We start from the raw sequence: 26,097 nt of genomic DNA on the forward strand, positions 1-26,097 counted from the left end.
TTTGTGGTTGTCTGTGCTGGGTCTGCACCATAGCAAGAGCAATCCTTGCTGGTGGGAGGGCTGTGTTGATTGAGAGGCGTCTCGTGAGCTTCCACAGTGCTGTGCTCATTGTTGGAAGGTGGCTGGGGCACAGGAGTAGTGAGCTGTCTCAGCTGCTCTCCAGTGGTGGTTTGTGTGCACCTCGTCCAACACTAACATGAGATAATGCGATTTAGTCTTTTATCGTGGTGGAAGCAGAGGCTCACTCTCTTGCATGTGTTGTGAGTTATACACATGGACTGTTGCTGTAGCCTGGATGAGGCACAGGAATATGTTGTTACTCAGTTGGTTTGATGCTGAATAGTGTCCTGTGAGTACCAGAGTATTTCCAATGGGATCTGCTGGTCTCTGCCTCCAGCCTTGCTCCACCAGCTGAAAAACAATCACTGATGCTCTGCAGAAGAGGCATTAGTGTGTCAGTGATGGGACAAAAAAAACCAGGCTGAGTGCCCTAACACTTTTCTGGTCCCACCATTGCCATGGATGCTATGGTCTCATCCCTCTAAGGATTGAGCTTGTGGAGATCAAAAATGTAGTGGGAATAAGGAGGTAACCTTACTGTTGCAAATAATCCTGATTGTGCCTCAGCACAGTCCCATGTTAGTGCTGTTTTTTAGAGAAAGCTTTTTTAAAACGCTTATTATTTTAAAGCACTTATTAACTTCTAAAGTCCTTCTTAATCCTTGTTCCTGTTCTTCATGTGTTTCTTGCACTGAATGGAGCGCAAGAAATGGAGCAGTTGAAGCAATACTTTATTCATTAGTGTCAGAACTGCATCATCCAGTGAAAATGAAATTGAAGCTCCAGGCCTCTTTGTGGTGGCTTTGCTACCTTCTACACAAGAGCATTTAAAGCACAAAGAAAGCCCCCGAATGCTGCAGAGCAAGTGGGAAGGCAGGGGTCCCTCATTAAGGGGTAGCTGCAAACCAGTTTGGAACAGCCTTTCAGAAGTCTCTATTGATTTCTCTCTAACGACATCCGCTTCCCTGTTGGTTAAGAACCAAATGAAACCAGTTGGAAATTAGTTGTGGTTCTCATTTGCATAATAGCAGAGTTAAACTGTCCCAAGCAAGCAATGAGACCAAGCTGGTGCCTTTGTGCCTGGGCAGCATTCTTCTACTTGATAGTTTGTCAGTTATGTGGGCATGGAGTTTTGCCCAGTCATCCACAGAACAGGGACCAGTATCAGGACTTGTGATTCTCACCACTGTAAATAAGCTGGCTCTGGGTGGGTCCTTCTGTTTTGAATGCAGTCATCCCAAAAGTTCTTACTGCTTGTCCTGGATAATAGTGTCTGCATCTGCTTTTTTTTGCTAGAAACAAATATGTAGGTCTCTGCTCTTGGCTTTGCTCTCAGGATGACCATTTGCTTTTTTGAAATACCACCTCAGATAATGGCACCAGGAAAAATGCACATAAAACAGGTGCATAAAAACTGTTATAGAACCAGTATACTTATCTGTAGTTCACAAAATGTCAAGTCAAGCCACTAGGTTTATTAACAATTCTGACCGTGTTTTGTTAGAATTACAAATATTAAACTTTCATAGGCTCTGGAACACATTGTCTCTTATTTGGGAACTACTCAAAGTAGTGCTTAGCCTTGTTTTTCGTTCTGATGAGTGAGCTCCTATTTTCTCTGTTATTTGTTATGATAAAGTGAACGTTACACTCCTCAGCAGGTAGGGCCTTTTGGTTTCGTTTTCTGCCATGTGTATTTTTTCTCATTTTCTTTTCCTCCTCTCTGTCTGTTCTTCCAAGATACTATATTTAATTTTTCTACTTCATTATTTCAAACATTGAATAGTGATTCATTTTTGCATTGGCCTGTTCTGTGAACCACAACAATTTAGGTAGAATAAAGAAAAAGGGGGGGAAAAGAAAAGGGGGGGGGAAGGGCAAAAGAGAAAAGAAAAAAAGACAGTTCTGACATACATTTGAATGGAAAGAATCCATCTTTTTATAACTGGAATTGCAAACATCTGTCATTGACTATATCAAAACTACTTTTAAAAAGATAATGTTTGTCCTCTATATAGTTTTAAAGGACTGTGGTGCCCAGTCGAGGCGAGAGAGCAATGTTCATGCAGAAATAGCTTGAATTCAAGCAGGCAGCACTTGTCCCTTTTATTTTCATCTGAAATTTTAACATCCTCCAGATGCTAGTCTGTTAAATAATAACAATTGTTATATGACAGTTAACAGTCAAGTAGTAGTTTTTTTTTTGCCCGTGTTCAAACAATGCGGCTCTTCTACACTCTGAAAACTAACTGTTATAATAAAGGATTATAAGTGTATTTTTCCTTTTCTCTGCCTAAAGCTTTTTCACTCTGCCAGAGTGTTGCTAAGTCAGAGCAACCAATAAATGTCTGTTGAGTTCTGTTACAGGTTGGTCTAATAAAAGGCTAGAGGAATGAATGAGCAACTCTTGAAGCTACAGAAACTGTACTTGTGGCCAAAGAGAAGGCATTTCTGGCAGTGAACACTACACAATTACAATTTGGACTAAACACACAAGGCCCAAAATACTTGTTGCTAAGCAAAGTATGTTGAGATGGACTGGATGCAAGAGCTGAGGGTCCGTGAGTAGGACTGAGAGTCTTGTGACTTTGGCTGTCCCTGGGAGGATGCTTATGCGGAAGGGGAGGAGCAGGGATCAGGTCTCGTTCCTAATAAGCAGACATCATTATCTAAAAATGCCCCTTCTGTCATCTTCTTTAACTAGCACGCACTCTGGAAAGTCATAGCCACGGAAGAACATGCAAGCATGCTCTAGGAGCTTCATTGGGGATTTACCCAAACTGTCTGAGGACCTCTGAAGTGCAAAAGACTTAGAGGTCTCTTCCAACTCTTAATTCCTGTGATAACAATGACTAAGGAAAGGTTTTGGTTTAGTCTAGATATGACCAAACCATTAAGCTTGGCATGGAGGGCTGGCTGATAGAAATCACACTGACGTGAGAACTGGCATTTGTTTTGCCAAACACTGAGTTTATGGGAAATGCCATGGAGGTGAAGAATAAATATAAGATGAAGGACCTGTGCATCTGGGTCACCTCTGTTACAAGATCCATTTGAAAAGGTTTAGCAACTGGCTTTTCTAGAGATTCTGCAGTGGCATTGGGCTTTGTGTAGTCTGGGCACCTGTCATGTGAGGGTCTGCCCAGGGGTCCTGCCATCGGAGATGCCCCTGAGCAAGCTGATGGGAGGAGAGGGAGCCCTCAAGAGTAGGAAAACAGTGCTAAAACGGTATTAGTAAACACAATCTTTTAAAAGTAGGTTTAAGATAAGAAATTATAGAAGTCTGAAATTTCTGTTGTAAAAAGTGAATGTGATGAAGGTTAAATTCTTAAAAAGTGGAAACTGATGGTCTCTGAGATTGGTGACCCACCCCATCCTGAGCTATACCAGCTGGCAGCAGACCTGCTTTTTGGTAGCAACATCAACAAAATAAACTTTTGTTAACTTTTTGCCCCAGGTACTCCTCAGCGCAAGTTTACAATCTGAGCTCCAAGTTTCCCATCTTCCTCACTGGCCCCATCAACTAGACCTCTTCTGCCAAGGACGCAGTGCTAGGCTGTGGCTGTTTCTGCATGTCCTGAGAACACACTGGGCACCCCAGTGGCTTCCTTGGGACCACCATGCCCCTGCAGTTAGATGCCTTCCCAGCTGCTTTCCTCATCCAGAGCAATCCAGCTCAGCTCTTTGCAGGACCAGGTCACCTCTCAGCTCCTGAATTGTCAAGATCACCTTTACAATGTGTTACTGAACTCTTCAACGGAATATGCTAACCTGAAGTATGTTATGTATTTGCAAAGTTTTTTGCAGGAGAGTGAAAAGGGATAATCATAGTTCCTCAGCCACTTCTCGGGAAGGGTAATGAAAGGAGGGTTTCTTGATGAGGATCCATTAACATTGCTCTGGCTCGCAGGCAGTGAAACACAGGAGGTAAAAGTCCATTCTTCTCCCTTCCCAGTCCTACGATTTAAATTGTTTGAACGTGTACTTCAGAAGCTGGGGAAGTAAAAGCCCCCAGTTGTGCCAAGAGACTCTGCAAAGGCCACAGCAAGTGAAGGGGCTGCGGAGTGTTAATACAGTCCATCATTTTGTAACAAGCCCGATGTTCTTGTATGAGCCGTGTCAGGCTGTTGTCTGCACGCTGTCTTTGCTGATCACAGTAATCGGGTCATAAGAGAGGGAGAAGTAATAGCGCGTCTCTTAGCAACCAGCCCCAGGAGAAAGAGAGAATTACTCAAACAGACTATCCAGCCAGGGAAGTAGAAAGATGAAATTTTCTGAAAGTCTGTTGGAAAGTGCTCAGGGACATAATTCTTTTATGTGTGAGATCCTTATAGGCTGTATCCACTGATATCAGACACTTTTTTTTTCTTGTTGTCTTCCTGGTAAACTTTTATTTTTAATTGGCCTCAGAAAAATGGGGGGGGGGGAAGGGGAGGAATCCTCTGAAACAGAGACATTTTAAAAAGTAAGTGGCAGATTTTTATATTATCTTTAACAATGCCAGGGAGAAGAGAGGGAGGGAAGGTCAGCATGTCTCAGGCAAGAGATGAGGGGAGCCTCTTATCTCTGCACGAGTGCTTTGAATGCTTCCCATGTCAGTACTAGCCAAAGCACGTTGCTGTATCAGCCGACGCCACAGTGGCATGTACAAAACAAACTTATTGGGTCTCTATTGCATTGCATGGGGTGTCACGTCCCATGAGTGTCACGGACCGTGTGCCATGCTGATTGACAGTTTGGCAGAGAGCTGGACCTGAGGTGCCCTCCCAGCAGCCGTGCCGGACCAGCCCAGCTAAGAGGTCAAATGGGGCAGGTACTGGTAGAGTTCGTGCCAGCAGCCTTTCTCTCATTACCCTCGTTTTCTGTCCTCTTCCAAGCTACTGGTTCATGTAAGACATGTAGGGGGATATCTCTGAGGCCTTCTTAAAGACTGTTTGGCCAACACTGGCCGCGGGGCTCAGAGGGGAAGGGTGGTGGGGGAGGGGCAGTCTGGAAGTCTGTTCATTTGCACTTTGTATGCGAGATGCGGACAAGCTTGTGTGGTCCTATCTTGTGCTTTTTAAAGAGTTGTTTGGGTTTTTTTTTAATTCCAGTAAGATGCACTTCTGTGGTCAACTAGTCTACATCCTTCCTGATGGGGTATGCTGGCTGCTTAGGAGAAGGGGACCATGTCTGGGATAGTCTGCCCACCCTCCCTAAGCAAGAAATAAATGTGTGTTTAGTGGAAAGGCGCATACATCAGGATGATTGAGCCACCTCCAGATTTGCAGTTGCATCCTTAGAACTATTGCAGAGACAAAATGTTTCTGAAAGCCTGGTTTAGTCCCTGGCTGTGAGTAGACAAAGGGAAACTGTTGCATGTGTGGAGGGGAGCAGACACTTTTAGGTGGATGATCCAGCTACTAATCTGTGCCCTTCCTCTGTGTTTGTCTGCTCTGTGATGCCAGGGCATGTCCAGGTTGTGCAGAGGGATCAGCTCACCTCTGCATGGGATAGCTTGACTTACAGTAATAGACTTACCTGCAGATTCATGTGGTTTAATGAAGGCTGTAACCATTCCCCGAAATCAGGATACTGGACAGTTGGGTAAAGGGTTCAGGCTGACCTCTGGGCTGCTGTGGTTGAGCTGTTTTTCGTACCTGGGTTTGCTTGAGTCTCTGTGAGCATGATTTTGGGTTCAACCTATGTTATAAAACCTGAAGTTTTCGGAGATAAGGCTGACTTCAGCGTCTTATCCTGGAAATAATCAGTAGAAGAGAGTTGAGAGAAAAAAAAAAAAAACCAACAAAAACCAAACAAAACCAACAACCTTGCAGCTGTACAGAATTAATAGCTTAGGAGCAACATCTACCACTGTCAGGGAAAAGTGAGATAAGGAACAATATTAATTGTAACTACTTCCAAGCAAATCATGGAGGCTGATGCTTTGTTGTCTTCTCAGAAAGAAGAAAGATTTTCTTCCTTAAAAGTTTAGTAATTAAAGAGTTTCCTTGTTATTTTTGTGAGTGCCAGTAAGTGATGTTTCCTGGAAAATTTCCTCCAACTCTATAAATATTGCCTCAGGGTTTACAAAAGTGATTCAGTTTGGGAAATCAACACCATGCACTTCCTCAATGCAGTCAGGCAGCCCCCTGGGTGGAGCATGCAGCTTCTGCAAAACCATTAATTGTCTGTTAAATTACAGTACGATTAGGCTCCTTCTTGAAAACTGAATTCCTGTTGCTCAATCTTACCTTCCTGTCATGTTAGAGATGAAGGCACAGGGGCAGAGGAGGATGATGCACAGTTTGGGTCTGGAAAGTTGTAATTGGTGTTTCAAGGTGTTACCTTTCCTATTGGCAGCATGCTCCTCGAATGACCCCAGCTGACAGATAGATGAGATGTTCCAATTGCCAGCTCTCACTGTCCTGGGACCAAGATTATCTCACACATTATATCTTGCTTTTATAATTGGCTCCTTTCTTCCTTCCTGTTAGGTTTTTGACATCACTTTTTGTACCAACTGGGCACAAACAAAGCCATTTGTAATTCCTCATGTGGTAACCAAGCATAAATATGACCTAGCTGACTGAATTCATTCTGCAAGTGTAGAAGGAAAATTGCACTGGGAGCTCAGATCTGACACAGCTGTCTTAAGTAAAAATGAATTTATAAAGACAAGGCAACACATGAAAGAAGTGTTAGCTGGGTAAAATCACAGCTGGCCTGCACCTCCTCTGGTATTAGCATGGGCATGAGACCACACAGTCATAACCAGTAATGTATGAAATGTTGCTCCTCATCTTCTGCTTAGTCCATTCAATGCCTTAGATTTGGATTAAACTCATAATTGTTTTCTTATTAACCTGTCCCTCCCAACAGCGGTCCTTCAGAATTTGAGCCTGTAACCCTTTTCTACAGCAGAAAAGGCAGTTGGGTTTGTAACATGAGAATACTTGACTGACTTCTCTTGGTGAATCAGGTGCTCAGCCTGTGTGCGGAAAAACGGGACATAGGTCCTCAAGAGGGAGAGGTGACCTTGTGGCAGCCCGAGAGCGTCGGGCTGGTGGATCTCCAGCTGCCAGATCTCTATGTTTTGTTCAATCGTTCACTTCCTTCAGTAGGAACAAGAGTCTTTGAGAGGGCTGCAGGAACAATTGGTTTGGCTGAGCCTGAAAACTCTTGATATTTAAACATTTCTCCATGCCAGTAAATCTCTCTTGTTGGCCAGACAGAAAATACTTGAAATTTAGCAGCTAATGCAAGACAAGAGATGTGATGCATGATCACAGCTGAGCTCTTTCTCTACAATCACAGTTGGACTTTTTAAACAAATAATTGCTGAACCACCCTGTTTCCATTCTGAGTATACGGTGCTTTCCTGAGATATTACTGAGACAGGCTAACAGAGGATCCATTTGCCTTGTTATGCCTTCTCATGTGGGAAGACTATTAATCTTCCTGTTTCTGGTGCACATTTAGCACTGCCTGTTTGTGTGTGTCCAAAAGTGCTTTTGCTAATGATCCCTTTTGCCCCAGCGAGAATGTGTTGTGTAACTGTGGTAGGGAAACAAATAAAAGAGAAATAAGGTAGTAGGGTAACTATTTTGAGAGATGAGCTTTGTCTTGGCATGTTAATTTTCCCAAGAGATACGGCATGTCCAGTACCTCGTGTAAGTTGACCATCCAGCATGGCATGGGTCTCTGGAGCGGGAATATTCCATTTTAAGAATCTGTTGGGTAAGACACGGCTCATGTTTGATGGATGTCGCCAACTATTTAAAACTCAAAGCACTATGAATTCCACCTGTGAAACTGGAGGCAGAGGTAACACAAGTTGGGAAATCTGGGCCTAAATGTCAGGGCCTAAAGGTCACTTTTCATTGGTGGAAAGTGCAGTTGTCACCACAAATGTGAGCCTGCAGGAAGGGAGTTGTGAGTCTCCCTAGCTATCTGATATCCTAGAACCTGACCAAATATGCTCAGTTTACACAAAGTCCACAGATTGTTTTTTTCTAACAAACCTACCCAGCAAATGTGGTTGTGATCTTGCAACTCAAACTCCCCTTTTCTTGTTTTTTTTTTTTTTTTTTTTCCTCTGTGATCTGCGAGTAATAAAGAAGTTTCTAGGCATTTGGTCGGTGACTGAGATGGAGCTGAAATGGGAGCTTTCTCTTGTAGCTGTTCTGGCTCTGTCATGCCTAGAGTAATGAAAGCTCTTTATGAGAGGAGCCGGAAAATTCATGAGGCATCAGAAGGAGCATGAAGATGCATCTTATTTCTGTAAGCATTTAATTGCGAAATCTTTTGGCTGCTTAGAAAAATGATTAGTCAAGTCTGTTGGAAGGCAGCGAATGTCTATTTGTGGGGACTAAGGAAAGTTTGATTGTCTCAAATTTCTTACCTTCTTGTTTTTCCTTCTTTTCTATTGCACATGGTAAATGATTAAAATGAGGGCTCAAAAGAGCGCTTTGAAGACTGTGTCCTTGTTTGTTAATTATTTCATATTTCATATGGAATAATTCACCATGTGCAAGTGGCCAAGAAACAAAAAAGCATTTGTTTGTCAATCCCAATGTTTTAGCATGCTGTTTGAGAGTGAAATCTTGGTTTTGTCTGGTTGTCCCTCATTCAGCGGTACCGCAGGTCACGTTTCCCTCTGACACTTGTGCAACCCAGTTGCCACTAGGTTTAGGTCAGCAATGGCTTCTCTGAGCAGATTTACATAAATGCAGCTGTCTGGACCTTGCAAATATGTTTGTTATTTGTGCACAAGGAAGACCTGAAGCCAGATACTTCTTGTAAGGATTGGCCTAGTTGAGCTGAGAAAAGGCACAGGCTGCAAGGAAAAAACACTTTCAGCTTTAGCCAGTAGCTTCAGTTCTTATTGGGAATAATCTGTAACTGGACACAGATGTGTTTACTGTGAAAATGCCAATTTTATATCATCATATCTATGTGCCTTTTTTTACGTTTGTTGGAAAATAAGAGAATGGAGGTTTCTGTCTTTGATTAAATATTTTCCTGTTAGGGTTTGTAAGCTGTTTCCCAGCAGGCTTATTCACTTACTGTACTTCAGCTGAGGACTTATCTTAATGGGGAGAGGGCTTCCTGGCACATGGAGACTAGGGGCTTGTGAAATCTCAGTTGAAGCTGTGTGTTTATAGCTCTTGTGAGTTAGTAAGTGGAGTAAAGCTGTAAACACTGTGTTATCTTCGGGTTACACTAATAACTGGTGAAAATCACTGATCACAATTTTGCTGCCTCCTAGTCATCATATGTGACCTACTAGAGTCAAGAAGGCATAGTGAGCCCTAGGGAGGTTCTTACTGAGCTTCTTAGATTTTACGACCAGTTGCATGGTAGTGCAAATGGGTTGGTGGATTTGTACCAATCAGCTGGCATATGGTCTTCACTGGGAGTTTGGGACATTGCTTGAAACACAGTAGGGATGCCTGATCCATTTCTCATCGGCTTGATATGTTCTTCATCGACATGAGTACCTGGTAAGCGAAGCGTTGCTTCTCAGACTTCATTGACACGTTGTCTGTTGCCTATCGTCTCATAAATCTCCCTATGAAGCTCTAAGTAAACACCCCTCGGTGGAATCAACAGATCATTTTTGTGGCGTTTCTTGTCAGCTAAACAATAATTCATTAAAAATTTAATGACTCTTTTGCTCTAGAGAGGAAAAAAGAGAGCTGGCGCCTGACTTTAAAGTTTCCGTCTTGTGTTGTTGGTGATTTTTGTTTTGTTTTGGATTTTTTTTTTTATTTTATTTTGGAGGAAATCAAGTTGATAAACTGAAAGAAAACCATCTTATTACAAAAAGCTTGAATGCTTCTGAGAACATTTAAAACAAGCATGACTAGAAATGACCTTTCCATCCTGGAGCGAACTTTGAGTGTATTCTCCCTTTGGCATTTCTAATGATAGACTTTCCATCTGGTCTTTGCTTAAAAGCTAAGATGCAACTTAGGGGCTGGGGTTTTTTTTGGGTTTTTTTTTTTTTTTTCCATATTAAAACTGTACATAGTCTAAAATTAATCCTCTTGATCATTTCACTTCAGGGATAGGAGTGCAGAAACACTACGAATATTTGCTTATTTTTAGCAACTCCATTCAGTCCTCCTGGCAGCAGATTCCTTTTGTCCCAAATCAAGTAGTTTCTGATTTGAGGGAACCCTGGACTTCCCCCTGCTTGAATTTGGGGAGGTTACGCCCCTTAGAGGAGATTTTAAGAGATCAAAGAGATGCCAGTGGCCCTAGTGGGGTGTGCGATCTGGATCAGTTGGAGGGATCTGTGGTTACATTAGCTACCCCTGGTAATACTGTCATTTCTAGTGTTGCACATTCCCTGGTCCCAGTTTCCCATACTGATTCCCCAAAGCTGAATGTGCAAGAGTGAAATCCTAGTAAATGAATGCTTCGGGGAAGAATTGGGGACCTCCTGGGAGGTACCACTGCAACCATTAGCCTCATTTCAGCAGAATATTTGGGGAAAGTACGTAAACTGATCCTTTTGCTTAGCAAAGCATTTCAACAAATGCCTAATTTGATACATGCTTTCTGAAGGCCCGTGGGATGTAGCATTTAAGCATGCACTTGAACTTAAGCGTGTAACTGAGTCCGGGCTACACGCAAGCATGTGTATGCATGTGGGGAATGTTTCTCAGGATCACATGTAGGAACATCAGTCACCAGATTTTTTTTTAAATACTTTTTTTCCTCCCTGTAACACTGATCACTATTGAATGTGTTTTCTCTCTCTTTTCCTCCTTCATCCTTCTATTCAGTGAAGTTCTACAAAAATATGTAGGTGGAAGATTACTGGTAAGCCATCCATTCCTCAAATGTTCTGGTGGGAAGAGCAGAAAGTAAGTCTGTTAGTAAAGTCATGTTTCTATCAGAATTCCGTATGGGGCATGCACAGAAAACATGTTTTCTGGACATTGAGAAGGCTCTGCAGAAGAGCAGATGCTGTTTGGGGCTCTTGGCTGTAGATGCTCTACTTAGGGTATTGGCGTTTTTGCGGCAGGTTCTTCTGGTCACCAGCTCTATTAAAACAATGGGAGGGAGAAAGGATGTTACCAATAATGGAAGAGAACAATTCTGGCACACGTAGCTTCCTCTTCATAAAGCTGCTTTTCCCTTGAGGCAATATATCTTGCATCTTATGGGAAGGAAATCTTACAGCATAAAAGGAAGTCTGAACTGCTTAGCAATGAATTTAGAAGTCTAGAAGTTGGATTCCTTTTATGAAGAGATAATATAGGTCCCATTCCAGTATGTTAGGGAAGCTTTTCTAAGATGTGTCTCCAAAAATAGGAGAACTATGGGAATCACTTCTGTGTGGATTATGTTAGTATTCCTGGAACCTTAGGGGATGTATGCCCAGCAAAATGAAGGTGTTCAGAGAACAAAAGCACAGAACAGTGTCTTTAGCCTGAGCTGCTCAGCAGAACTTAATGTGGGAGGATGGCTTTATGTTCCTGGGGATGCCTGTGATGTGGATTAGAGTGGTCTGAGGGCTGTCCTAGCTTCATTCTCCTGCTATAGCTCCTGAGGGGCTGTTCTGCCTCCAAAATAGCTGGCACATTGCAGTGCTCTAATTATGCTTGTTTTCCTGTTGCATCTCCTGCACTGGGAATGGCAGGCCTTCTGCAGGCTTTACTACCCAAAGGCTGCCTGCCTGCTGGGTTTGCTTCATGGCAGCCCCTCTGCGGCAGATTTACAGCTTCCTATTGTGTATCAGGGTAAAAAGCAGGGTCTGTCCAAAAGTTTTCAAGCCTTTTAGCTCGTCCCCAGTGCTATTGTCTCTTCCTCTTCTCCTCAAAATAAAGGCATGGAGAGAAAGAGGAGAAAAAAGTGGAGTTGACTTTCTGTGAGTAGGACAAGTGGTGAAGTCCAGATAACTTTGGTGAGCATATCCAAGTAAGGATATTTTATGGAGACCCTCGCAAACTGAAAAACAACAAACAAAAAAGGGGGGAAAATGTGGCTGGAACCCTTCTGAAGAATTTCTGCATTTTCTGCAGAGTGCATAATTAAGGGGATTTTTTGGATAAACGCTAAATTGTGTATGGGCATGAAAAATTCAACAGGGAATTTATGCCATTTCCAAACCACATGAAACATTAAACATTTTGCTCAAGAATAGCTTGAAGATGGTGTGCATCATCCCAAGCTTTAAGCAGTCAACTGATTTTTCTCTTGCAAATGTTCAATATATAGTAAAGGAGAGCCAAAGTGGGTTTTTATCTTCCTTCTAATGATGAATGCAGAGCCATTGCCTTGAAAGATTTTGCTGGCTGACCTGACACATACCCTTGTTTACCTATTTTGGCTAGGTGATTTAGCTGCAACATTCTGAAGAATGAGAGGAGCAGATATCAGTGCTGCAGCTGTACCATGCTATTCTGTGCTTGTGATCAGCTCCAGCCTTAGGCTCTTGTCTGAGTGGCTCTCAAGTTACCCTTTTAAATCTAGTGGAATTAAAGATTTTAATCAAGCAAAATGCTAATCACTATGACATGATGTGATATGTACACCCCGATAAGGATATAGAGTAAATCTCCCAGTCTATTGAAAGCAGAGAATCCCATTCTTTAAATGATGTTCAACATCCATACCGAGGTTTTGCCTAGATGCAGTACTGGATTTTAAAGCTAGGTTATGCCTGTATTTTTTTAATTTAAAATTCTCCCTTTGTGTAGAAAGATAAACAGTGGCTAATTTCAGATCATTTTCATGTGTGTTCTTGATTACTTCTTGTTTTCTTGACAGCCCAGGTACTCAAACATGCCATGTTTTCTCTTTAAATCAGGTTGTTATTCAGTTGAATGTCTTTCATCCAGGAAATCTGTGATTGTTTAAATCCTCTAGGAATGAGCTTTGCTTTTCCATAAAGCAGTCGCCTTGCATGACTGCATGCAGCAAGTCATGCACTGCAAAACTGAAATGAGTTTTCAAAACCTCCTGTTGTTTGGTTTCATTTAGGCAAAGCTGGTCAGTGATCTCCAAAGGAGGATGGTTGTCTTCTTCTCTAGGCAGACACTAGGTCCATGACTCTCACGTTTGTCTCACTGTGCCAAAGATGGTTCTCTGAAAAAACTGCACCCTTAAATATCAACATGTGCACACTTACCAGGGCAGATAGCTTTTTGTCAACCAACACCCCCAAGTCTTTCTCCTCAGGGCTGCTCTCAATCCAGTCTCTGCCCAGCCTGTAGTTGTGCTTGGGATTGCCCCAACCCAGGTGCAGGACCTTGCACTTGGCCTCGTTGAACTTCATGAGGTTCACATGGGACCACCTCTCCAGCCTGTCAGGATCCCTCTGGATTGGATCCCATCCCTTCCTTCCAGTGTGTCGACCTCACCACGCGGCTTGGTGTTGTCACCAAACTTGCTGAGGGTGCTCGATCCCACTGTCCGTGTCACCGACAAAGATGTTGAAAACACCAGTCCTGATACTGACCCCTGAGGAATGCCACTTGTCACTGGTCTCCATTTACAACTTCTCTCCTTGCCATGATTCATGAAGAAAGTAGAGACATTGGCTACAAAATTCTCAGAGCTCAGGGAGACTGGGTAAATAAGCAACTCTGAATGGCATGGCTCCATGATTCATCATAAAGCCTCAGCACATCAGGCATCTCTGTGCATTAAAAATAGTTTCCAAGCAGAGAACCTGTGTGGGATCTCTCTGGCTGGTTGCACTTGCTGGTAATGTCAAACTAGAAATTGTTCTCCTTCCTGCAGGGTCTTCTATCTAGTCGAGGAAAAGGTCCACTCTTTCAGTCTCACTGATGGAGGGATTTTTGTTCGAAGGTGAGATGGACTATCCACTCTCCCTCCGTGCTGCTAAGCCCTCTCTCCTTCCCTTTCACTGCTCCAGTCATGTGCTTGTGCTAGCATGGGGAGATGCGTATGTTATTGTGAATAACCTTTGTATGTCACTGCAGGCATCAGCAGGCCTCAAAGTATGATAGAGGTTTTTTTGTGCTCATAGGAGATTTATCCTCTTCTCTTGCTCCCTGAGCACACACTCAAACAATATATCAATTTTAATTGTTTTCTGAGAGGTTATTAATATTGAAGTGGGGATTTAGAATGAAGATCAATCATTATTTTGAAAAGAATGGATTTGCAGCTTCCAGCAGCAAGGCTGGAAAAGAAGTCAGGATGAAAGAAAATCAAGAGAGATTCCCCACCTAACCAGTTGGGGGTTTATAGGGTTGGTTTTTGTTTTTGTTTTTTTTTTTTGCCTAAAATTGTCCAAGTGATAGTTCTGAGTTAAAACCAAACCTCAGAGTGAAGATTTCAAAAGTCCAGCCTAGAAACTGTAGCAGTATGTTACTACAGTTTGTTACCTTTTTTGTTTCCCCATAACATTTTGTTTCACGAAGTCAGTCTCTGGCTTTTCAAACAAAACCACAATCTTTGCAGAAGATTTTTATTTTCTTCCGCATTTTTCCTTTTAACAATATCCGCAAATCTTTCAGTAATTAATTTTCTATTGGTTAAATAGAAAAGTTTTAATTCAGTCTGTAAGCTATCTCACCCAGGTTTCTCTACACCAAATAATTGACCCTGCCTTCAGTGTGGTGTGTTTTACTGCAAGGGCACCCTCTCAGTTACCCTGGGATGGTGCCAGACCCTTAGACTTCTTTTCTGGAAGGACAGCACCATATGCTGAGCAGGGTTACAGCAAAACTGTTGATTTGTTCAACTGCTTTCTCAGAATGGTCAAAAGCTGGAAATATGTGCTTGGATAACTACAGTATCTTGCTCATTCCTTTTGCAAATGCAAGGTGAGAGCCACATGTCCCCTAAAACCAGCACAGGTACCACGCTGCCACCACTTATCCCTGCTTCTATGCTGAGAATAGGCAGTCTGCCTGGGTCAGTTTAATATCATCACTGTCAGGAATGAGCGTATCATTCCCATCCTTGGGAAGTCCTGTTTTGTGCCTGTGTAATTTACCTCTTCCTTGACCACTTTAGGATGCTCCTGATGGGAAGTGCTCTCTCTCACCTTGTTTTTCCCATCGTGGTGCTCTGGACTCTGACCAGCAAGGAGAAGGGTGCGGCAATTCTCGGTAGGGGATTTTGTGGAATATGGAAAACATAAATATAGTTACTTATCTACAAAAATCAGTTTAGCATGTTGTTTCCTAACCAGGTACATTGTTGAGTTATGCAAAAGTGCAATTTTTAAAGCATTTCTGCTCAAAATATGGCAATAACATGTAAGCGTGTGTAGTAACTTTGAGGTGTTGGGCAGTGATCCTTGGTACAGAAAGCTTGTGCATTGGTGTTTTAGGGTAAAATTCATTTCAAAATTAATAATTCAATAAATTAATTTTGAAGAAGAGAAAGCTTACATAATTTTTTTTTTCCTCCTCTGCCTTCTCTGTTATCCAGAAGTACAGTAGAGAGGATGTTAGAGCACCTCCAGGTAGAATCTACCCAGAGAAGATATCCTTCCACCCCTTTTTTTGCTTTTGATTATAATCCTATTTCTCTTCCATGGTCTAGCCATGGAACATTTCTAATAGGTACCAGCGAAAGGAACCAAACTTCCTCCACAAAACCCACCACCACTCCATATTAATATATATTTATATAAATTTATATATGGAGATAGAATCAGAATTGTTTAGGTTGGAAAAGACCTTTAAGATCATTGAGTCCAACTGTTAACCTAGCACTGCCAAGTCCACCACTAAACTTGTCCCTACAAGGGGTATATGGAGCATTAGTTATTTACTTTGAAAGAAGATAGAAGTAAATTCTATTTATCCAACATTTAATTTGATCTTAAATTATCTTCAGGGATTAAGGATGTAATTTATTATTCACCTGTTACACTAGTGAATAAGAAAGCGATTAATCTTATAGCACAAATAAAAAATAGCTAATTTTTGTGCTCCCCGGTAACACTGACTATTGCAATAGAAGGAAGAAAGCCAGGGCTGTTTGTATTGGTGAAAAAAGTGAACTAAGACACATCTGATAAAGACATATGTTTTTCTTTAATCTTTCCAAGTTTGGATGTTCATAAGAGGTACATAGGTGTGAGGAAGAGGATGAGAGGGACCAAATGAGCCAGTCTGAAAATCAGTTTATGGGGGTTTGCTTAATTAGTCCATCTGAGAGCCATACATCATAGAATAACAGAATGGTTTGGGTTGGAAGGGACCTTAAAGCTTATCTAGTTCCAACCCCCCTGCCATGGGCAGTGACACCTCCCACTACACCATGTTGCTCAAAGCCCTGTCCAATCTGGCCTTGAACACTGCCAGATATAGGGAAGCCGCAAGTTCTCTGGGCAACCTGTTACAATGTCTCACCACGCTCATAGTGAAGATTTTTTTCCTAATACCTAATCTGAATCTACCTGCTTTGATCTTAAAAGCCATTCCCCTTGTCCTATCCCTACATGCCCTTGTAAATAGTACATCTCCAGATTTCTTGTGGGCCCCATTTAGGTATTGGAAGGTTGCTATTCCCCATGCATTTCCCACTTGGTATTTTTCCTCCAGTCTCTCAAGCTAGAAGCAAAAGACTTTGTGAAGAGGACACCTTGCAGGAAGGTTGAGCCCATCATGCAGGGAAATGGTCTAGTTATGGTAATTGTTTTTGTTGTCCATCTCCTTTGCATGCTGGGCAAGCAGAATGGATCCAGTGCTTCCAGATGTTCTGCAGCACAGGCCACTCCTGGCCAAGGCTGCAGCACATCGGGTTTCCTCTGACTACTCAGATTGCAATTGACCCCCAAAGTGGGAAAACAACACAAAACCAGTTATAGGCCAAGTTAAGTCTGAGATTGCTTAAAAACTGTTGGCTGCAGCTTCCAAAACTTGAGGAAGTCCCTTGACAGTAAAGAGCTCTGGGAGATGTTTTTTTGTGATCTGTGCAGTGTTTTGTATTTCATCACTAGGCACAAAGAGGGTTTGGTTGGAGATAAGAAAGGATGTATCCAAAAGACATGGTCCCCATAATCCCTGTCTGCCTCCTCAGGGGAGAAAGCTGAAAAACCAGATTCATTTTGATTGTGCTACACAACAACAGCCACAGAGAATGAGGTCTTAATCCAGTGGTGTAGCTCGTTTTTTTCAACTCCTTCACAACAGTCCTCTTTAGTAAATTAATGCATGTGTCAACTCTTGTCAGGAGCTCTTAGCAATGAAAAAATGAGTTGAACACCATAATCTAATAAACAAATAGATAACCCGTTTCGGTTTTGTTCTGAGCGAGGCAGTGTTTCCCTCAGTGAGTTGTTTCATGGACCTTTTGCTCTGCAGAGGAGAGGGATGGTGTGTGGGAATGCAGCCCATGTTTCCTCTTCAAGGATGAGGTTTGCTCTTCTGACTTACATGTCCTGCTTTCCAGCATGTTTCCATATGTTTGTGTTGAAATCTTTCCGTTTCAGCAGGCTGTTTTCTGTCGTGGATTTTTGGTTTGGTTTTTTTTTTTTGTCATCACTTGGAACTTCTTTTGTCCTCAATTATTAGACCTGAGCAGCTGCAACTGAAAGCGAGATCTCATCCTACTAGTTGCTGCACAGACCAAGTAAGACAGACTCTGTGCTTACATCTACAAATAAACACTTGAGAAAAGGCAAACGAAGGCTTTGTGTGCCCATGGACTGAGGCACAGTAGGGCTAGATGACATCCCCAGAGTCCTGAAAGAAGTCTGTGACAAGGAATGGTACTTAGAGCTTTTCTGTTAATCTTACGGCTCACTTTCCTTACAGATTTTAGTTAAAGTTTTACAGGGCTGTTTCTTACATTGACTCAACTTTAGTCCTTCACTAAGTTTTAGTAAAGGACTGATTTGTTTTCCATAGAGCTGAGTTCTGATACTAGCAGACTTCTCCTCTAAGCAAGTATCAGCATTACAGAGATAACCGTTATGTATAATGTGATCTGAGCAGGAGCAGAACTGGCTTATTTGCATCATGTTTGCAAAACATGTTGAAGTGAGCAAAACAAGTCTTCGCTGTTGCACAGAGATTGGTGTGGGACATTAGCTTTGCCTCGCAGTCATATGGAAAAGTAAGTGGAAGAGTCAAAAATGCAGCCTTGTATCAATTCCTTTGTACTTAGCGGCATGTATCGTAAGCTTACGATGTGTAGGATTTTCAGCTGATGTGTACAGGGGAAAACAAGCCGGCATGTGGTTATACCTGCCTCCCACTACCCTGCAGCCACTGAGGCTGCAGGAACATTGTTTGTGTTTTCCTGGGAAGGATGGCATGGCTAGGTGCCTACAGACACAAGCTGAATAAAACCACAGTCTCATAAAAAAAAAAAAAAAAGGCGTTGTTTGCATGATGAGGGGCATCCACTGTGACAAAGCAGCTGAGATTTTGCATAATTTAGGGAACTGAGCCCTTGTTTCCTACCCTTGTGCTAATTACTGCCTTGAGATTGTTTTGAGAGGGAGATCAGCAAGTTCTGACGTGAACCAGAGGTGGGTGGGATTTTCCATCCAGGTGACCAGAGCTGGAGTGAAAGGTCTGTCTATGGAACACTAAAGATAGCATCTGTGCTAAATCAAGTTGCTCAGTAAAAGCTACATCACTTAAAGTGAGCCTGGCATGGTGTATACCAGTGTCGCTCCTTTTAGCAGTCACAAACGTGTAGGCAGTGCAAGGGGTCCAGCTCCAATTCCACTGAAGCACCTGGCTGTGCCTACATGGTGGTAAAACTCAGTTACCTCATGAGACATGGAAAAAAATGGCTTTTGAGCTGCTGCCTCAGCTCAGACCCAAATGTCAAAGCAGTTAGTGTTGGATCTCCTCATTGGCACTCCCCCGTGCGGTTCCTCTGTCCTCATCAGAGTCTCATCTGCTTCTCCTGAAAGCTTTAGTACCTTATTCTGGCTCTAGTAACACTGGAAGAAATCCAGAACGATTCCAGCAGAGCTATTTTGGATTTGCGTTTGCAGGAAGAATTGTACCTAGAGGTTTTAAGTTAATCGCACGGTCATTTTTCCTCTGTGTATTTAACCACCGAAGTTAATTAACATTTGAAAGTTTCACAGGCTGCTTCTTTCATTATCTCAGCTAGCTGTGGTTAAAGGCGGCATGGCAGGAAGGTGGTAGTCTGGCTGAAGTTGTACTGATAGGAAAAATGCTGGGAATTGTTTCCAACGAATCCCAGCGGTTTGGGTAGTTGGATGGTGGGATGAAGGTGCAGGTAAGGATGCATAAGCTGCCATGGTATGCGTTGCCTATTGACTTTCCATGTAGTAAACAAAATTACCAGATGATTGTTAGCATGTGTTTTCTTCTGTTTGAAGAGAATATTTTACACAGGACTGCGATTCATAGTCCTGAACTGTAGGGGACTAATGTTCCTGTTCTCCAGCTGGGAGAAACTAATTCAACATCTTGTGTTGTAAACACTCACTCATTTTAACTGATTACACCTCCAATGTTCCTCAAATCACTAAAATTACTAATTGCTATTCCTTACACATCAGAGAGTGAATCCTGAATAATTAACCCCAAATAAAATTAGATGAATTGGCCCTTTTAATTAGAATCCCTGCTGCTGTTTGTTCTGAGCTTCCTTTTCTTACTGTTAAGAGACTTTTAGAATGATTAAAACTGTTTAAGACTTTAAACAGCCAGTGACCTTTTAATACAATATAAATCCATAACAGCAATATTTCAGCTAGCAGGTGGTGAAGTAAATTTTCAGTGCAACTACCTGACAGACTCCGTATTCCTTTTTTAAATGCTGAGGATGAAATTAGCCGGTGTGGTTTTTTGTTTTGTTTTGGTGGTTTGTTTTTTTTCTCCCTCCTGCTTATTAATACAGTAGCTGATTAGCAGAAGTAGTTCAAATGGCAGGATTAGTGATTGGTAAGAGAGTAGTAATTTTAACAGTGCTTTGGGTTGGTGGAGCTGCTTTATTTTAGGAATCACAGGTCAATGCAGTATATTTAGGTAGATTGTGGAGCTGGTGTGTAATCACGCGATGGTTTTCTCCACACTGGCATGGTGCCAGTGACCCCTCATGACATGGTTTTGACCAGCGATATAATGACATAAAACATGATTTTAATCATGTGCTTTCCTTGTCCAGTGATGTGTGTTAAATACACGAAAATACTCGCTTTGGGAAACTTAGTAGGATGCGTGTTCACACCCAAGAGTCACCAAGTCTTATCTAGCTGAAGGTTTCTATAAAAATCCTGTGGTGTCACTTTGGCAGTGTGAAGTTTCCCAGGCCACGTAGTAATACTGCAATATTCTGTGGGTTTTTGCAGTGGGTATTGTGGAATACAGGCTTATGGTAGCCTCAATCAACAGGATTTTAGCCCAGTGCTAAACAAATTAAGGTAAATCTTGATTGTTTCAGTGTAGATCACCCTCAAATTGCAAACTGACTTTCTGCAGTAGAAGGTAAATACTTGACTGGGCAATGGGAAATGCCTGTATTGGCTCAGTACTTTGCCAAATGGAGTCCGCTTGGATCAGAACGGAAACACATCAGGTGCTCATCACTGCACTTCACTGTCCTTAGTCTAGTCTCTGAGTCCGGGGAGAGCTGTATTTTTCAGTTGATTCAAACTGATTCTGACCCATCTTCAGAGCTAGAAATTATCAAGATGATGATGAGAAAGGGTTATTTTTGTTTGGAAGGAGAAAAATTAAGAACATCTGGGCATATAGTCTTCAGATGTCTGCCAGTCATTTGGGAAGACCAGTATGAACCCTGTTTTGTTGGTTGTTAGATTTCATTAAGTTATTGTTTCAGGGAAAAATATGGTGGTTTGCTTTTTTGTGTTTCCGAGGGCTTTTCCCCCAAACAGTCTTTTCTTACTGAACATGTGAGATCTTCTTCGTGTCTAGAAGTTTCAAAGCTGCAAATCTTCATGTCTAAACAACTGTGTCAGTCAAGGGGGGAGGCAATTACTGTGCTGCAATTCATTTGTTGACTGGCAGATATATCTTCCTCAAAACAAAGGCTTGAGACACCAGCCTGATCCTGCAAAAAAACTGAAGTGCACTTAAAAATTTAAAGATTAGACTGTGAGAAACGTGCTTGGTGCATGAGACAGGATGTTTTTCTCAGCTTGTGCTTGTACCCAGAAGGCATCAGGCAGCCAATAGCAAAAATATTATGAGTTTCTATTCAGCCTGACAAGCTCATGCTGATGTAGATGCCTGTTAAGGCTTTGAAAAAAAATCTGTTTGTACATTTGAAAAGTGTAATAATAAAATGCCTAACTCTCCTTGGAAAGAGTAAAAGGGGGAAATTTTGGGGAGGAGAGGAATAAAACCTTTCAAATGCATCTGCATGGAACAGATTTGATTGGAGCCAAAAGCTGGGCTGGGGCTTGGGAGGCATTGCTTCTGCTTGTTGCTCTGCTATAGTTTTCCGACATAGCCATGATGGACTGGCTAAATTTCTGTCTAATTACTTGTGTGTAAAATATGGGTGAGAGCATTACTGGGGCTGATGGTATCGTCTCTCGTGGTTGCACTGAGTGATGCTCCAGCACAGGAGCAGGCACGAGTGCCGAGAGAAGAGTTCACAGCTACGGTTTCACAGCAAGTTGTGCCACGGTATCTAAAATAACTCAGCTGGTCCATGTGTCGCGCTGCACAGCCCCTTTGTAGGTTGACTCATGGTCTTCACAGCTGTAAGAAGAAGAAATGAGTAGCTGGTGCAATGAGATGTTTAGCTCCTCTAAATATATGGTTATGGGTAGAGATTTCTTATTGCAGGAGCTGAAGGCAGGCTGTGCCACGGTACGAGAAGGAGCACGATGCAGTTCCCTGCCCGTAAATGTGCCTGCTTCAGGCTGCCTTTGTAGAGGTACTTGCTGTTGGAAGGTGATTTCTCCTGCTTTGAGGTATAGATTGCCTTCTGGAGGTGCCTTGATGTCTTTCTATTGATGGAGCTCAGTGTAATCACTTTCATAACTTAAGTATCTCCAAGTGTTCACCCTAATGCCAGATGAATGTCAACCAAAATGCCAGTCTTGGTGCTGACCAGTAATCAATACTAATTGGCCTTTTGCCCATCTTATCGCTTATTCATGCAAGGGCAGCAGGGTTAAATCAGTCAGGAAACTGCGAGCACTCAGAGTGGGGTGTGTCTTCCACCAGCCCATGGTTAACTGTGGTAACTCCAGACCCCCATTTTCCTCATGGCCACTGGTGCATCCATGCAGACCAAAGGATGGTCCCTTCCCCAGATGGCTCCCTGTGTAGCTGGCTGGCACCAGAGGTGCTCAGCTGTGAATGGTATTGATATACTCCACTTTCACAAGAACTCTCCTGTCTCCTTCCGTGGCTTGCCCAGCTCTAAGCAAGTGAAATCTGTCTGGCTTGCAAAGCTTCGGGGGTAAGTGAAGGTCCCTGAGGTGCATTTTAGGGAGATCCTGCTTGCTTTCAGCTTTTTATCCTCCTTTGCTCTCTCAAATGTAGACCCGTGTCTTCCGCATGTTATCTAAACCCGTACACTGCTCAGGACACAGATTTTACAGTCTTTGCATGCTTTCCTCTCTGCTGGAAGAAGACTTCCAGCAATGCCAATAATAATAATAGAGTAACAGCTTTCCCTCCTGCATCCGAGGGAATAATCTCCCGTGAGTGCAGTGGGAACAGCATTGGGTCCTATAGCTGTGTGTGGGAAAGAGGAAAGTGCAGTGGCAGAATAAATAACTAAAGCTGTGAAGGAGGAAAGTCCATCTGTTCGCAGAGAACCAAGAAAAGGCCAAACATCTGCAAGGTCCCCCCAGTTCATCAGGCATCTGCTCTCTGCTTCCCGATCTAAAAACCTTCCCATTTGTGGGGAGAGTGAAGCCAGCAGCTTGTCTGACACAGAGGACAGAGTTAGCAGAGCTGGGCTGGGATGTGGTAAAGCCAGCTGTCTCCTACTGCAGAGAAAGTTGTTTCCTTCCAAACACCAGAAAAGGGCTCTTCTCTTTTTCTGTCCTTTGCTTCTTTTCTGAAAAATCTTGCCAATGTTTTTTTTCTTTCGGAAGGAATGGATCTTCCAAAGGGGCAAAGCGGTATTTGTTTTGTTTGTTCTAGCAATCCTTGTTTTCCCCTTCTGTTAAAGCAATTGCAATTTTTCCTTTCTGTTTATGTATAAACCCTGTCCCTTTCCCTGTCTCACCCCCTTCAACACATTCTCTACCTTGATTTTGCTAAGGTATTTTGAAGGGTTGTGATAAAGCAAGAGTGCCTGACTAATGTGCTGTGCAGGGAGAAGCATCACCTGTGTATTCTTTGGGAAGCATATGTCTGCTGGAGTTGAATTTGTTTGCAAAATGGTGTTGGTTGATTGGTTGAAGGGTCATTTTCAGAGTAAAGGAGAAAAGTTTATGTAGCACTCAAACATCCCAGCATTTTTTTAGAACTAAACACCAAAGTATTAATTTCAGAAAAATTATTTTCTTTGCATTGTATTTCGACTGATTTGAAATCAAACAGGAAAGTTTCCCAGGGCTTCGTACCCATCTGCTTCTCACAGCAAATAGCATACAAACAACTACTACTACAAACAACTACTTGTTGTCAGTAGGCACCATGTAGGTGCCTAGCTGGGACCCTTGCTTGGGTTGGGCTGAGCCAAGGGCTTTGAACCTGGGCATGGGTGGTCCAGAGGACTGTGGGTCACTGGGGTTTGGCTCAGCACCTCTCCGAGCGGTTTGGAGCCTTCTCCTTGGTATTTGAGGATGGTGCTGAGAGCCTGTAGCTGGGAGGCAGTGTGGCACTGCATGGAGATGTTCATCCTGATGCGGGAAACAACTGGTGAGTTGAAATTCTCCCATTCTCTCTCCTAGGGGACTTCCTTCCTCCACCCCCACCTCCTGTGGATGACCTCGGGAATGTCACATCATCACAAGGTGCCTTCCCTCCCCCACCCCCTCTGGATGACGTTACTTTCAATGTGCAGGTAAGAGGACAAGAATTTTATTGTTTGTGCAGAACTGATCCAAAAATTGTGGAAATGAATGGCTGATAATAAAACGAGGTGGCAAAGTGCTGTGCTTAGAAATCACGCGTCAGGAACAACCAAGTCAGCTTTAGCAAGCTGTGTTTCCCAACTAAGGAATATTTCCATTCAAAACTTGCTGGGCTATTAAAGGATTTTTCCCATCTGGCTTGAATTAGAAGACTAATTGCCTTATGTCCTTGTGATGGCGGATGGGAGTGAAACCTTCCCAGAATGAATTGTTTTCTGGAAGGGCCATCTCCTTCCATGGACTGTGGAGAGACTTTAGGGCAGTAATCTGATCCTAAAAGTGCTTTGTTTAGCTGCCTAAAATTAAGTGAAGCAAATAAGCCCTGGCCCAGGCTCCAATGATGTCACTGAGACCCTTTTCACTCCCTTTTTGCTGGCTTGGATCCTCTAGATTCGCTATCTGAATAAAAACGCAACTTCTAAGATGCATCAGGTGATGATGGCATGTTCTGTGTGGATAGGGACATACCTTGAACACCTTTAAAAGGTACGAACATCGTTATGCAGACATCACTGGTTTGCCTGTAGTGCTGGGTACTGTTGCGTTAGCTCAGGCGCAGTCAGAGAGACGTATTCAGGGACAGGCTGTCAAGGTGATCAAGGAGTGAGGAGCTTATCTTGCCAGTGGAGACCAGAAGAGTTTAGCTTGTTAGCTGAGCAAAACGAAGGCTGAGAAGGAGACATGGATGCAAATTTGAAATACACTTGGGGAGTAAGTGACAGAGAAGAACAGCTATTTCAGCTTTGGGTGAGTGTTGGTGCAGGAACAGGAGGGTCTGAGCTTGCCAGGAGTATCTTCATACTGGTGTTTAGAAAGTTTCTAAGCACTGAGGCTGCAAAGGTCTGTAAGAGCCTTCTGGGAGGAGTGGTGAGAGTGAAGCAAGCTTGATCTAGGGTTGAGGCTGGTGAGAGTTGTCTAACCACATACCCACAGCCATGGGGCTGCCCTTGATGACCCTGCTGGGCTGTGGCAGTCCTGTGTCCCTGGATGGATTTGAACATGAGAATAGGCTAGTGAACAGACATTAAACAGGATTCAAGAGACTTGACTTAGTTCCTGGCCCCATCATAAACTCTAGAGTCAATTCATCAGCATTGTGCCTCTGTAAAAAGAAAACATTTCCCTCCTCATGGGCTTTGTGTGATCTCTTGCCTGTGGCAAGATGTTCAGATGCTATCACAAAGTCTCAGCTGTTCCTGCAGTGGGCTCACTGTTATAAGCAGCCTTTGAGAGGGAAGGGGTTAATGAGGATCGTTCTCCCTTGCCAGGAAAGGCTGCAGCCATCAGGGACATCAGCCAAGTGTGGAGCATGGCTTTTCCCAGCCTTGGGGGAATGAAGTAATTCCCCAGCAAGTGTTGTTCTGTCTTTTATCTCTCTGAGTGGACCCTGTGGGAGCAAAGGAGCTTCCAGACCGCCCTGGGAAGCAGTGGAGCAGCAGGCTACTGGTGAGGGCAGGGCACAGCCTGCATGGCTGCCTGTGCAGGAGCCTGGGCAGCGGGAAGGGGTCACGGCACTTCACGTGCATCTCCCGTGTCAGGCTTCCCCCTTGCTGCATTGCCCAAGGAAGGGACCTCGCCGTGTTTATTGGAAGGGGCTCATGTCTTCAGCTCCTCATGCCTCCCTCCTGCAGTGGGTCCAAAGAGGTGCCTGAACCACTCAGGGCTGTCACTGGGATGTGCATCTTGTTAGAACCACCCTGCGGGATGGCTCTTTCCTGCTGAGCTCATGAAATTGCTATTTGTCACACCCTTTCTCTCTGGCTTTGGGAAGCTGGGGCTGGAGCTGTGTTCACAGCATTGGGCTTTGGCAGGAGCTTGGTTAGAGTGAGGTTTCTTCACGTGGCAATCCTAGTCAGAGGAAGGTGAGCCTACCACTTGTACCCCCGCACTCCTGACTGTCAGCATGCCCAGATGTACCCTGTGCAGCAGACATGTTCCCTCCTTTAATCTGTGCTCTCTTGTCACCTTTTTCCCCTTTCTTTTCCCTTCCATCCTCTGAAGGAGATCAGGAGTAGACAAAACCCAGGGCTAAGTCAGGAGTCAGCTGCGTCTCA

The 26,097-nt window shown here is 43.2% G+C and overlaps 1 protein-coding gene across 11 annotated transcripts in view; it reads left to right on the plus strand.

Moving 5' to 3' along the window:
- LPP (LIM domain containing preferred translocation partner in lipoma) overlaps positions 1-26,097 on the plus strand; it is a 344,655-nt gene that overhangs the window by 135,118 nt on the left and 183,440 nt on the right. For all 11 annotated transcript variants that reach the window (XM_030495193.1, XM_030495197.1, XM_030495189.1 and 8 more), the window contains one exon: positions 23,861-23,973. In XM_030495193.1, the coding sequence (XP_030351053.1) occupies positions 23,861-23,973 (113 nt within the window). The remainder of the gene's footprint in view (positions 1-23,860; positions 23,974-26,097) is intronic.

The sequence above is a fragment of the Strigops habroptila genome, chromosome 8, assembly GCF_004027225.2.
Source record: "Strigops habroptila isolate Jane chromosome 8, bStrHab1.2.pri, whole genome shotgun sequence".
Lineage (NCBI taxonomy): Eukaryota > Metazoa > Chordata > Aves > Psittaciformes > Psittacidae > Strigops > Strigops habroptila.